This window comes from Arachis hypogaea, chromosome 6, assembly GCF_003086295.3.
Source record: "Arachis hypogaea cultivar Tifrunner chromosome 6, arahy.Tifrunner.gnm2.J5K5, whole genome shotgun sequence".
NCBI classification, from domain to species: domain Eukaryota; kingdom Viridiplantae; phylum Streptophyta; class Magnoliopsida; order Fabales; family Fabaceae; genus Arachis; species Arachis hypogaea.
This window is the reverse complement of record NC_092041.1, coordinates 103,347,207-103,362,161: the sequence shown is the minus strand read 5'-3', so window position 1 is coordinate 103,362,161 and position 14,955 is coordinate 103,347,207. Positions and strand designations below refer to the sequence as shown.

General features: G+C 27.6%; 1 protein-coding gene across 2 annotated transcripts; it reads left to right on the top strand.

Annotated features, from left to right (window-relative positions):
* Window positions 1-1,238: 1,238 nt before the first annotated feature.
* On the top strand, window positions 1,239-7,878 carry LOC112697238 (lysine histidine transporter 1). 2 transcript variants are annotated; one of them, XM_072197487.1, is made up of 8 exons: window positions 1,239-1,293; window positions 1,426-1,549; window positions 1,643-1,800; window positions 2,188-2,571; window positions 6,011-6,510; window positions 6,584-6,675; window positions 7,354-7,422; window positions 7,531-7,878. In XM_072197487.1, the coding sequence occupies exons 2-8, from the start codon at window positions 1,472-1,474 to the stop codon at window positions 7,627-7,629; spliced, it is 1,380 nt and encodes a 459-aa protein (XP_072053588.1). In that variant the 5' UTR covers window positions 1,239-1,293; window positions 1,426-1,471; the 3' UTR covers window positions 7,630-7,878. The 2 variants fall into 2 exon arrangements, with proteins under 2 accessions (XP_072053588.1, XP_025606114.1); XM_025750329.2 differs by having other exon boundaries at window positions 1,255-1,286.
* The last annotated feature ends 7,077 nt before the right edge of the window (window positions 7,879-14,955 follow it).

The following is a 14,955-nucleotide window of genomic DNA, read 5'->3' as shown; positions in this document are numbered from 1 at the left end:
TCAAAATGCTAATCTCGTTGTCAAGCCTAACTTTAATAAATTAATTATATTTCACCAAACCAAACCAAAGAATAGAGCCTGGCAACAAAGGCCAAATACTTGATGAAGGAAATCAATACACAGTAGGAAAGAAATCAAAACACAATAGGAAACAAATAATAATTCTATTGAGAACATATTCCAGCATAAGCCAGGCAGCACCTTTCAAATAGTTGATGAAGGCAATCAAGACGCAATAAAGAATGAAATCAAGAAATATAGGAAAGAAATTGAAGATGTATTACTTCCTTCAGGAAATTAGGAAAGGTACTGCTTGGACAACATGCATACATGGATTGGAACGTCTATTTATCAAAATTTTAAAAACCGAACCGGTAATAATTTAATAAAGTTGAAAATTTAAGGATTTAGTTTAACTAAAATTTAATCGGAATTGAATTAAATAAAATAAAATAATATATTTATATAAAAAACATACAAATGGCATTTTTGATTCTGATATGATGCCAAGACCCGTACAATATTCTAATGGCTTTTAAAATGTCACACCAATACCACATCAAGCCTTAATAATACACCCCTGACTCTATCTTTCTAATCACTTTCCATCATTTATAATATTCCTAAACATAGCTTTAGATCAAATTCTTTATTTCATTAAATGGGCTTTTTTTAACATCAAGGGTTCATATTTTGTTTCCTTGTCCAAACAAACCATCCAGAAACAAATAATTAAAGGTGGTAATATATATTTAAGATTGTGTTTTTTTTAGAATAAGATAACACAAGATATTGAGAAGATATAAAAAATAGAGATATAAATTTTTTTGTTTTTATATTTTATTTAATAATAAATTAAAATAAATTATAAAAATCTAATTTATTTTCTTTTTTTTCATATAAAAAAGTTGAAAAAAAATATAATAATAAAAAATATAATTAAAAAAACAAAAATAATAAAAAAATAAAAAATAAATTATATTCTTTGTTAGTACCTTTATATTTTTTTTGTCAAGATGTATATAAAATATAATAATTCAATGTCTCTAGAAATAATATTTCTGTTCATATTTCATTTGTTAAATACAATTTTATGTTTGTGTATTGTCCAACAATCTAGCCTAAACTATTCACGCGCTCCGCACAATTACTCCATCCAGCTTGTGATGAGCTCACAAAATTACCTAAAAAATATCAGTTTATATATATATAGCCGGCTTAACAAAATGCTCATTGTGTGTGTCAACACTTGGGCGGACTTCTCTTGACAGTCCCTGTCATAAGCAGTATTGTGTGCTCTCTTTGAGTTCAAATTTTAATTTAATTAATTCAATTCAATTCAATTGAATGCAAATAAATAGGTTGTCATACATACTATCTTCCATTTTAGTGTCTTTGACCATTATCCTCTCCCTTCTCTTATAGATCAGATCAAGTCATTCATTCACAGACTCTACACAACTTGGCCACCATGGGAAGTGAGTCACCCACCAATCCAAACTCTATTAGTGAAGGGAATAGAACCGTTTATCCCATGTCACCACCGGAGGTATTATTTATCTCTCTATTGCTTCTATGTTCTTATTAAACGGAGTGATTTGTTGTAACCAACTCTGGGCCGTTGGAATTCCGTTTGTAACAGATTGATAAAAGAACCGCAGAGCAAAAGGCAATTGATGATTGGCTTCCCATCACTTCTTCCAGGAACGCCAAATGGTGGTACTCTACTTTTCACAACGTAACTGCTATGGTTGGTGCCGGTGTCCTCAGCCTTCCATCCGCCATGGCAAATCTTGGATGGTAAACCCTATCTACTAATTTTGTAATTTCGATTATTAAAGAAAACACTTCAACACAATAAAATTGAACAAATAAAAAACAAAAAGAAAAGATTCTAAACTCTCTTTAAACTGTTATTTTTATCCGAAAGGATAAGTTCAACACAATAAACTAAAATACTATATTAACTAAAAAATAAAAGAATTAAATTGTAGAAAAAAATCATAAATTAATAATTTTTAATACTTTTTTATAAATATTAAATTATTTTTAATAAATAAATTTTATGTATATAAAATTTTAATAAATATAAATATAAAATATATTTTTATGTGTAAAATATCTATAAATATAGATATAAATTATTACTGGTCAAATAAAAATTAATTGAGTAATTAATGATTTTAGGGGTCCGGGTGTGGTTATCCTGATACTGTCATGGGTAATAACTTTGTATACGCTGTGGCAAATGGTTGAGATGCATGAGATGGTACCGGGAAAACGGTTCGACCGGTACCATGAGCTAGGACAGCATGCGTTCGGCGAGAAGCTTGGGCTGTGGATCGTGGTGCCACAACAACTGATATGTGAAGTTGGGGTGGACATCGTGTACATGGTGACTGGAGGAAAATCGTTGCAGAAGGTTCATAAACTTTTGTGCAAAAATTGCAAGGACCTCAAGACCTCTTACTTCATTATGATATTTGCGTCTGTTCATTTTGTTCTTGCACATCTTCCTAACTTCAATTCCATTTCTGGAATCTCTCTCGCTGCAGCGGTCATGTCTTTGAGGTATGTGCTCTTCACAATACATCAACCAGAATTCCTTTCATATTTTATAAATATTATTAGAGATAAATTTATTCTTTTATTTCATCGAAAATTAACATGTCTAATTAATAATATTTCAAAAGGTTTGAGAATAATTTATTAATTATTTATTTTAGAACTAATTTATTTGACGAAAACATATCATTATTTAGAGTTTACTTTTACTCTTTATTTTTCAACTAATAATAAGGTCTAGTGTACTATCCTATAGAAGCTTTTAGTTAGATCCAAATAAGATATATATGTGATATCTACATATGATTTGGCCTAAGGTAAGCTTTTAAAATGTAACTGAAAGTATTATATGCCTTAACACAATGCTCTATTTAAGTTATGGCAACATAGGTGACTCATAAAAATGCGAAATACTAAGTGCTTACATTGGCTAATTTTTTTTTTCTAAAAATATCCATTTCTAGCCTTCGTTCAATTTCAGAATTTTAAATTGTCACACATGGATTTTAAAAGTTTTAAACAAAAATATTTTTTATACATTAAATATTGACGATTAAAATAATTATTATGTATTTATGTATGTTTATACATATTCATTTGTAATTTTTTTACTAAATTATTAGTAAGAAGCAAACATATAATATTTAAATAATTAAATCTGTAATATACAAATAATTAAATTTATTTAGGGTAGTATAACTAAAAATCAGAAAGAAAAAGTATAGGGAGCCAATAGAATATTTGTATAATGTGTATAATAGAGATTTAGGGAGTATTAGAAATATAACCATTAGTGTTATTCTTTCTCATTAGTTGAAACTTTTGAAATGAGTGGTATCATGACATGGTATTAGAACTAGATCCGAAAGATCAAGAGTTCAATCCAAAATCAGTTTAAATTTTTGGGATAAGTGGTTTCATGACTTGAAATGTTTATTATTCTGGAAAGTACCATTGACTTTCTAGCACTACTCAATCAAAAAATATAAAATATATATATTTCTATTTACTGGTTCATTGATTACTGATTTTTGTTGTACGTATATGTAACATCATGGAAGAAGAAGATATAGTTTGCAATCTTTTCTAGAATAATATATAGCGAGACATTGTATTCAGATTCATTAAATGAAACCGCCTTTCTTGTCCAAATCGAAGAACTAAATTCAAAATATACAATTATTTATTATTCCGTTGCCAAAATCTTCCAAGCTTATCAAGTCAACAAGTCAAGTAAACGCAACCGCGTGGTTCGGTCTTTTTCTCCATCATTAAGATTGTTATTGGTGGAGAGTTGAATTTTCTATAATTCTAATTAAGAGAGATATATGATCAATCACACCCAGAATTCTGACACAGAAAGAAAATAATTTGTATTCATTTTAATTTTATGGTATAGGTCATTAAGGTCAAAATATGACCTATCAATCAGTTTTCCTTTTCCTGGATTTCTAAGTATATATTGGAATATGTTATTCAAAATCTCGACCTCACATTCCAGACCACCTTATAAGAGGAGAACAAGTTTTTTATCCTTCTTCCTCCTCTATTTGTCTTTGCTACTTCAAATCTACAATCCTTTAAATTATTTTCTGTTTAGTGCTAGATGTTTTAAGAAAAAATATTTGAATTATATATCTACCAGCTAAAATTAAAACACTAGTGAAAAATAATGAGCAGCATAGACTTTGCAATGTGTATCACATACTTATGGTGGCCATACAATATATATACACATACATATGAATTATTAAAAAAATTAAATAATAAAACATTTAAAATTAAAATATCATCAAATTTGAAATAAAAGACAATAAAATTTAACGGGTTAAATTCTGACACATATTTTGCAAAATTTGTATTGACATATTAGTATATCAGTTTAACTAGGTATCCTTTAAAAGTTGTACAATATTCAGCCTTTTATTACAATAATTTTAAAAAAATAAAACAAACATATCTAAAAATTTTAAATAGATTTAGTGTCTTTTTAAAATTAAATACACATTCAAAATACAAACTAAATAAAACTGAAATTTAAAATTTAAATTTAAATTTTAAATTTCTATTTCAAATTTAATATATTTAATTATTAATATATTATAATTACAATTTAAATACACATCCAAAAATCAAATTAGTTATAATTCAAAATTTTAAAATAAATCTTAAACCGTCTTAAAATTTTGGATGTGTTTCAAACATGTTTTGTATATAAGTCAATAATTTTAGATGTGTAATAAATGAAAAATAACCAATATTTACAAACATACATTTTAATAATTTTAAAAGCATTAATGTTCAAATAAGTAACGATAAAATTCAACAAATAATAAAAAAATGAGAAATATTAGATGAATTTTATCGAATAAGATATAAAAAAATTAATTTTATATTTAATGTTTAAATTTAAATTTTTGATTTATGATTTTGGATGTGTTTTAGAAATATTTTTTGTATCACTTAATAATTTTAGATGTGTTATAATTGAAAACAAAATTAAATTTTTACAAAGAAGCATTTTAATACTTTTAAAAGCATTAATATTAAAATAAGTAACGAAAAAATCTAACTATTAAAAAAAGAGAAATATTAGATGAGTTTTTCTCGAATAAGATATAAAAAATTAATTTTATTTTTAATGCTTAAATTTAAATTTTAGATTTATAATTTTGGATGTGTTTTAAAAATATTTTATGTATAATTTAATAATTTTAGATGTGTTACAATTGAAAAAAATTAATTTTTACGAACATACATTTTAATAATTTTAAAAGCGTTAATATTCAAATAAGAAATGAAAAAATTCAAAAAAAATAAAAGAAAGAAAGAAAGAAAGAAAAAAATAAAGAAGAAGAAAAGAATATTGATATATACACTGATTATTTATTATTTAATTCAAATGTTGATATAATCTTATTAAAATAATGATGAATGAGTTTTGAGTTAGTATGTAAGTCACTCGAAATAGAAACAAAATAGCACGACTCATCTAATAACAATAATAATAATAATAATAAAATGTTAAATATGAAATAATAAATTTACCTGTAGAGAAATAATACTCTTCTATGAAAATTTTTGTAAAGAACAGTGAGAGAGAAGAAAAAAAAAAAAGAACGTACACGAGAGAGGGGAGGGGGACGTGCAAATAAATAAAAAACTAATAAAATAACTATTTTATGAAGTAGGTAGGAAGTTAGAGAAATTCTAGTATTTGAAATTTAAATTAATTTTAATTACCAACATGTTTAGCTACAAATTAGGAATGTCTTTTAACTAAAATTTATTTAAATAATATTATTTAAATTTAAAGGCTGAATAAAGGCTGAATTTTAAAGGACACATAGCATTTTCCATAAAATATATATTAAAATATAAAATAATATATAGAGTTAGTTTTTTTAAGTAGAAATAACATTTATGTGTTGAATGGTACATGGAGCTACTCAACAATTGCATGGGCTGCTTCAGCACACAAAGGAGTTCAAGAAGGAGTTGAGTACGGTTACAAAGCCACCACAACACCAGGAACAGTCTTCAACTTCTTTAACGCCTTAGGTGACGTGGCTTTCGCCTACGCCGGACACAACGTGGTGCTTGAGATCCAAGCAACTATCCCTTCGTCGCCGGAGAAGCCATCCAAGGGCCCTATGTGGCGGGGAGTGATGGCAGCCTATATAGTTGTTGCTTTGTGCTACTTTCCTGTTGCTCTTATTGGTTATTGGATGTTCGGAAATACCGTTGAAGATAACATCCTTATCTCTCTCGAAAAACCTACGTGGCTCATTGTTGCTGCTAACTTGTTTGTTGTCATCCATGTCATTGGAAGTTACCAGCTGTATGCAATGCCAGTATTTGACATGATTGAAACCGTGCTGGTTAAACAATTGAATTTCAAGCCAAGTAGAATGCTGCGATTTATTGTTCGCAATGTTTATGTTGGTAAGTGGAATAATTAATTACCTCTTGTCATTTGATTATTGTCCTCTTCTAATAATGAGTCCATTTGATTCAGCATTTACAATGTTTGTGGGCATTACATTCCCATTCTTCGGTGCGCTCCTTGGATTTTTTGGAGGATTTGCATTCGCTCCAACCACATACTTTGTAAGCCTCACACCTTCTTCTATTATTATTATTCAAAGTCCTTTCATTACTTCAACAATATTTTAATTCACTTTATTTAGTTATATATTATCCATTTATTATAGTGTAGCTGATTATATATATGCTAAACATTTAATATACTTTCAAGGGTAAATTCCATTTAAACAGTTAAATACAGTTGAAATTAATAATTTAAATTCTAAAAATACATATTAAGATTATAAATTAAATTTTTTTTTATTAAATTAAAAAATTTAAATTTTTGATATATTTGTTTTATATTCATTAAAAAAATTTTAAATCTTCACTAATAATAATTTTATTAATTAAATTAGTTAAATATATTAAATTATTTAATTAACGATTCTTAATTATTATTTTTATATGAAGACATTTTTATTTCAGTAGTCAACTGATGAATTTTTATATGTCTTTTTTATAGAGAAAGGGAGTAATTTTTTATAATTGCAGAGTTATAGTTGTGGTTACTATTTAAACATAATGGCCGCGGTAACTAATTTTCTGATAAAATAATGGCCTTTTTTTTTTTTACTTTTTTAAACATAGAGATTGTAGTAACTAGTAATTAACTACATTTTCTCTTTTTATTTATTCTATTATTGTTATTGTTTCATATAAAAAAAAATGCTAGTTTTAACACTACCGTTTAATTTCTAGCTCCCGTGCATTATATGGCTTGCAATTTACAAACCTAAGAAGTTCAGCTTATCGTGGTTCACCAACTGGGTATGTTCAACTACATCATGTTTCTTAATTAATTCTTAATTTGTTTTCATGTCATAACTTGATAGTTTTTTTTAATTTAATTTCCTTAATTGATTTGAATGTTGTCAGATTTGCATTTTTCTTGGTATCCTTCTGATGACTCTATCGCCAATTGGTGGATTGAGGAGTATCATACTCAATGCAAAGACCTATGGGTTTTACCAATGAACAATTATGTCCCAAAAGTCCAAAACTTATTGTTCAGGTCTGATATATTTATTTTCGCTTTGTAATTAATTACGGTTTCTTTATGTCAATCCTTGAAGTTGTGACGACCGATATTTGTAAGGTTTTAATGATCATATTAAAGGTTTTTATTTTCCAAGATAGTTCTAGATGAAGTTGTGGTTTATTTATAAATATAAGCATGCTTTAAGGTACACATATCATGTAATATATATTGATTATTGTTGTCTACTCTCTAGTTTTGATTCAACTAGCTAGAACAAGACCAATGCATTAATATTGTGCCTACGGGCAAAATATAAATAAAAAATTAAAATTTATTCAATAATTAACTAGGTGATGAAATGTACGAGACTTTTACACTATTCAAATTTGGAATAAGTTTAATTTTTTATTGAACAAAACACGTGATATCAATATTTTATTATACCGAATAATTATATCCAGGCCATAAATTTTCTATAAAGGGATTAATAATAAACATGATAAAAAAGATTGTACATCTAAATAATACAATGTAATTATTAAATAATCTAAGCAGTTGCTTCGATATTTTCTTTATAATAATAAATAATGTGCTTGTTTGAACGTTATTATTTTAATAAAAAAATCTTTTTTTAATGAAAAATATTTTTTTTATTTTTTAGCGTGTTTAGTAAATTTTTAGTAATAAAAGTAAAAGTATTAAAAAAATAAAATATATATTTTTTAAGAAGCTATAATTTACATCTTTTTTAAAAGATCTTTTTTCTTTAAAAAAAAAGATGTATAGTAAATAAACAAAAAAATACTTTTATATTGTTATACCCAAACATAATTGATAAATAAAAAGATCTTTTTGCATGAGATATCCAAACATAAAATTACTTTTACTTTTTCATAAGATCTTTTAAAAAAAGATAATTCGTCTAAACAAATCCAATACTATACATTCAAATTTTTTTATGAATCAAGTCTTAATTATAACTGATTTTGTTATGATAAACTAATTTAATTAAACTCAGTTAAAAAAAAAGATTTAGATGTGTAATATTATTCTATAATAATGATCAAATAATTTTAAAATTTCGAACAAGATGAATCAATGACGAAATTTATGTCGAGGCCTAAATTGCTAGTGGGAATCATGAGTGGCACTTTACTAGGGAATGGAGTGGTTTTTTGGGTAACTAAAATAGGAAATAAGTAGTGGTGCTAAGTTGTTCAAGTTGGATTTTAATAAGGCTTACACCATCTTCAGCCGAAACTTATTCCAGTTCATCTGTCATAAAAGGTAATTCAATATTAGTTTTTGCGTCATAAACAGTAAATAAGAACTCAAAGCATATCTCTTTTTTTTATTAGGAGAAACTAACTTTAGTCTCCGTTATAGTTCCACTTAATTATTAATTAATTAAAATACTTAAAATTAATGTAATCAATTTTTTCAATAATATTTTATATTTATAAATTTAAAAATAATTCACTATTAAAATATATTAATATTAAATAAATTTATACATAATAATAATACACAATATATATAATTCGGGATTACACTAATTTGTAAAATTACTTAATACAAAGAAAAACATAATTAAGCTCTATAGTTGACGATAAGCATTGTGAAATTGTCATATATGTTCAATCAAGTCCTCTTTCAATTGTCTATACTACTGCCTATTTCAAAGTTGGGCATTTCTTTGAGAAATTGATGGTATGGTGCAAAATCTTCCTCTCCCGGCTGAGCTTGTGATAAGCCATTTTCGATATCATCATACTCTAAGCCTTGAGCAAAATTTCCTGCAAAAGTGTCTCTTTCATCCTCAACAATCATATTATGCAATATAATACAAACTCTTATTATGTTGGCAAGCTTCTTCTTTTCCCAAAAGCGAGCTGGACCACTATAATTGCAAAGCATGCTTGCAACACTTCGAATGTTCGCTCCACATCTTTTCTTTGCCCTTCTTGGTATTGTGCAAATAACTTGCGTTTCTTTCCTTGTGACTTTGAGATTGATTCGACAAATGTGGCCCATTCAGGATAAATAACATTTGTTAAATAGTATTTTATAATATAATTATTACCATTAATAATATAATTTACCTCCGGAGCACAGTCATTTAGAATATCATCGAACACTGGAAAACGATCTAACACGTTGATATTGTTATTTGAACCAGAAACTCCAAAGAATGCATGCCATATCCAAAGGTCTAAAGATGCTACAACCTCAACTACTATGGTTAATTGCAATCCCACAATAACCACTCATGTATATACCTTTCTACGCCTTTGGACAATTTTCCATTGTCAATGCATGCAGTCAATGCTACCCAACATGCCAAGAAAGCCACGACCCTCCGCCATTTGTAGCAGGCATCGTACATCATTTGGATTTGGTTTTCGCAAATATTATCCTCGAACACCGAAATGACACCTTCAACAAATTTTTTCAAGCATTCAATTGTAATGCTCTCGCCTATGCGCACATAATTATCAACAGTATCAGTTGTTATGCCATATGCTAACATCCGTATCGCAGTGGTACATTTTTGGAGTTGTGACAAGCCTCTTCTTCCAGTTGCATCAACCCTCTGTTGGAAATATGGATAGACATTTGAGAGAGTGTCTACTATCCGAAGGAACACATGTCTTCTCATTCGAAGTCTCCGTCAGAAAATGTCAACATTATACACCAGTTCATCTGCAAAGTAATCTTGGAAAAAGGCAATCATGTCCTGCTTCTCGATCTCTGTTAATCCATCTACGAGGAGTTGGGATAGAGCTTCTATCGATATCTTCTTCTGAATCTTTGAATAAACACTCATCGATTCAATTATCTATGAGTGTGTTATCTTGTCGTCTTCTTTTGCCATACAAAGCCTCATTAAAGATATCATCAAAATTTCTAGCCATATCTTGAAATGTAATTTTTAGTACTCTTTTGAAATGAGAAACAAGAGTTGAAATGGAGTTGCAGAGTCAGTGATAGTTGATATTTATAAGTGTGTCTGCAACAAGTACCTACTTCTCAACGGCTAGTTTTACAACAGCTACTTAACGACTAGTTTTGCAACGGCTACTTAACGGCTAGTTTTGCAACGGCTACTTAACGGTTACTTTCATGAACAATAACGGCACAATAATATTGACTAATTTAAAAAGTTACATCAGAAATGAATAAAACAGACTACATCACATACTAGTAATACGCAATAAAAATAAGAACAAACTACGTAACTCTATGAATACAAGGAACTATTAAGAAAACCACTTCGCGATTATTTTCTCATATGCAATCTCATAAAGAGCTCGTCGTTTTTCACTCATTGTAGACGTGTCAGCATTAAGTATTTGCGTATCCATTTTCCTTTCCTTTTTCTTAGCCATCCTTTTTATTTCCCTTTCTTTTGCATTTATCTCTATTTCTTTAATATACCTCTGAGTCTGTAATTCTTGTTCTTTTATTGCCGTTTGAATTTGTAACTCATTCTCCTTCATTGCCATTACTTTTGCTCTATGTGCCCTATCATTTTCTTTCTTTTTCCCTATGCATTAGTTCCTTTATTCTAACATTTTTAATATCTTTCATGAGAGATAATTTTTTAACAACCGATAATTTTTTTTTTTGCTAAGATCTTCAGATATTTGTGCTTTTCTCTTACCTTTTCGCTTGCTCTTCTTTGATCCTTGTGGATGAACGGGAGAGTCCACATTGGGTTCGTCTGCCAACGGTGTATCTGGGTTTGATGAGGATGAATATGCTCTAGTTGTACTAACTTTGGTTCTCTTTGAGTCTCTACTCTGTGTAGGTAGTTTGGCTTCTCCATTTTTGCTCTAAACAAAGTATGTTCCAATGCCTCTCAAAAGTAAATTTTTTACCATAGTTTGTGGAGTAAAATTTATAGGCCAACTCCTTTATGTCTTCAGCATTCGAACCACTCCTTATGTTTCGACTAGCTTGATCGTAGCAACTAGCAAATTGTGCAACAGCCTTGTTGATCTTCTACAATCATTTCTTACATGCAACTACCTCCCTTGTCATGTCGGAGCAAAATTCTACATAGTAGCTGTGAAGTCGACTCCAAAATATTTTCCCCTTTTGATCGGTACCAACTATAGGGTCAGTTGAAACATTTAACCGTGTACTAATCAGCATCTCATCTTCTTTCTAATTCCAGTGTTGAATACTATCTTGCCTCCAATCTTCAATATCATCATCATTGAGGTCGATAGCATCTAATCCACGAGGGATTGCAAAATTTGAATATTACAAATTTGAAATAGATTGTATCAGAGTCTGAGAGGATGGGTTAGAAGAGCTACTAACACCAGATGAGTTATGTCTTGATGTACTGAATTGAGTTGAAAACGGCAGAGATGTTAGAGTAACATTTTTGACAGAGGGGTTAAATATGGATGTAAATGGAAAATGTGGTGTTTGTGAATTTTGATTTTGTGGTTGAAATATAGGAAATTGATTATTGTAAGGAGCTTGAAAATTGAAATTAGGAAGATTTTGTGGATTTGGATTTTGAAACATATTTGGTATTGTAAAGTTTTGATTTGGAACTTGAGAGTTTGAGGTTTGAGATTGTTGGGTATTTGGAGTTTGAGAAAAGTTTTGTAAATAATTGAAAAAATAGTTGAGTTGGTTTGGATCCATTTTTTCGAACAAAAAATAATATCAGCAGAACTTTGATTTCGTAACTTGGAAGAAGATGAAGAAGAGTAGAAGAAAGTATGAGAATAGTAGTGTATGTAAGTGGTATATATAGAGTAATAAGATATTAATTTATTAATAATAACAAGGTAACATAGTAACGGCTAGTTTCCAACAGCTAATTTTGCAATGGCTAGTTTTGTAACCGCTAATTTTAATAATGTGGTTAGCATTTTAAATTTTAAAACTAAAAATTATTTAATAAACTAATTATGATTTAATTATTTAATTATGTGAGTGTTAGCATTTTAATTATTTAATCTATTAATTATTATAATTATTAACAAATTAATTATAATTTAATTATTTAATTAATTAATTATTTAAATAATTAATTAATATAAATTATTAATTAAATAGAGATATAATTATTTAATATAATTATTTATTATAATTATTACTAATTTAATTATTTAATATAACTATTTAATTATTTTAAATTTTATATAATTATTTATTTTTAATAATAACTTGCCAAGTGGTAAGTTATTATTGGTTACAATGAGTCCCTCTGAATAAGAATTTTCTCTTCTTGAATAACGTGCTGAGACTCAATAATGATATGCTCCAACGGTAGGTTCCCTAAAATGCATGTCAGAAAAAGTTGAATGGGAACCAGCCATTGGAGGTGCTCTTACGGCACAATGAGATGGAATTTTCTCCATCAGATTCTAGCAGCTATTTCGGTTTGCAATTAAATAACAATTTAATTAAGTATCCTTTAAAAGTTATATAATATTCAGCTTTTTATTATAATAATTAAAAAAAATAAAACAAACACATCTAAAAATTATAAATAGATTTAGTGTCTTTTTAAAATTAAATATACATTTAAAATACAAACTAAATAAAACTAAAATTTAAAATTTTAATTTTAATTTTAAATTTCTATTTCAGATTTAATATATTTAATTATTAATATATTACAATTTAAATACACATAAAAAATCAAATTAGTTAAAAATTCAAAATTTCGATTTTAAAATTCTAAAATAAATCTTAAACCATTTAATTATTAACTAATACTATACAAAATCCTGAAGGAAGCAGAGCAGTCACATTCACTGCACATCATAAACCCAGAGGCACACGCCATCCGTAGTTCGTTATCCTCCGCCATCGTCCACGCCACCCTCTTTCTCATCTTCAATGCTACCTTCCTCCTCCTCAGTGCTAATCCATAACACCGGCTTTCTCTTCCTCGGCGCTTATCATCGTTGCCGCCTTCCTCCTCCTCGTTGCCGTTCGTCTGCGCCGAAAATATACCTAAGGTTTGGATGAGTCTCTGTTTATAGAGTTTTTCTTTGCTCATTCTCTGACACCATTGTTTTTCTTATTATTCTGTATATATAAAAGTTTTTTTACATTAGTTTTGGATGTGTTGATAAAATATTTAGAGTGCATTCTTATAATTTTATATGTGTTTATATATATATATATAAAATTTTTTACATGAGTTTTAGATGTGTTGATAAAATATTTAGGGTGTATTCTTATCATTTTGGATGTGTATTTGAGTTTACTTTTTTTTGTGTTCAATATGTAATTTAGAACTGCAATGATAATAATTTAGATGTGTTAATACATAATTTTAAATGTGTTTATGTTGTTTATTTAATTTTACATGTATTTTTGTCATAAATTTTGAATATTTTGAATAAAAAAATAATTGAAGTGAGTTTAATTGATTTTAAAAACTTCACTGATTTTTTAAAAATTAGTACACAAAAAGTTGTTACAAGTTTTATGGTTTGGTTTGCAAAAAATCAATGTATTGCAAGTAATTACAAATTTTATAATGATAAGTATTAAAAATAAAAATAGTTCTTTAAATATAGAAAATATGATTAATTAAAAAATTAAAATAATAAAATATTAAATTTAAAGAATAAATAAAGACTGAATTTTGTTGTACAAATAGTATTTTTTATTAAATAAATAGGTAAGTTAGATTATGTGGTGTGTCACTACAATTAAGTCGACTACTTCTTTAATCTTTATTCGTATCATCAATGGTTCTTCGAACAAGGAGCTCCAACAAAGTGATCCCTAGTTTCCTTTTTCATTTGTAGAGGTAATTATTAATTTAATATTCGAAATATTTATACGTTAAAAAAATTTTCAAAGATGTAATCAACAAAAAAAAAATTTAATTTTTTTTATAAATATTGACATAACAGTTAATAATTATTATAATTACAAAAGTAATCTATAATTCAAACTTTTGTAATTTTAAAAATATTTAAATTTTAATTTTTTTTAAACTTTATTTCTTTTTTAAAGCTGTATTCTTTTTCATTATCCATCAATCTTTTTTTTTCTCTAATCTCCTTACATTCTTAACTTTTTGAATATGTCTCTTTCTCCTTTTTCACTTACAACCTTCAAATCAAATATATCCATCCTCCTCATTCATCTACGGCGCTGCTGTCTTGACTTTTGATCTACTATTTCTCGTCCTCCTCTTCTAATCAACTTCTATCTCCGCCTCACTTCAACGGCATCGGCGTTGTCGTCTTCATTGTGTGCGTGGCGCCACAATGACTCAGCCCAACTTCTTAACCGTTGCCTTTCTATAAACTCTGAGTAATTAATGAATA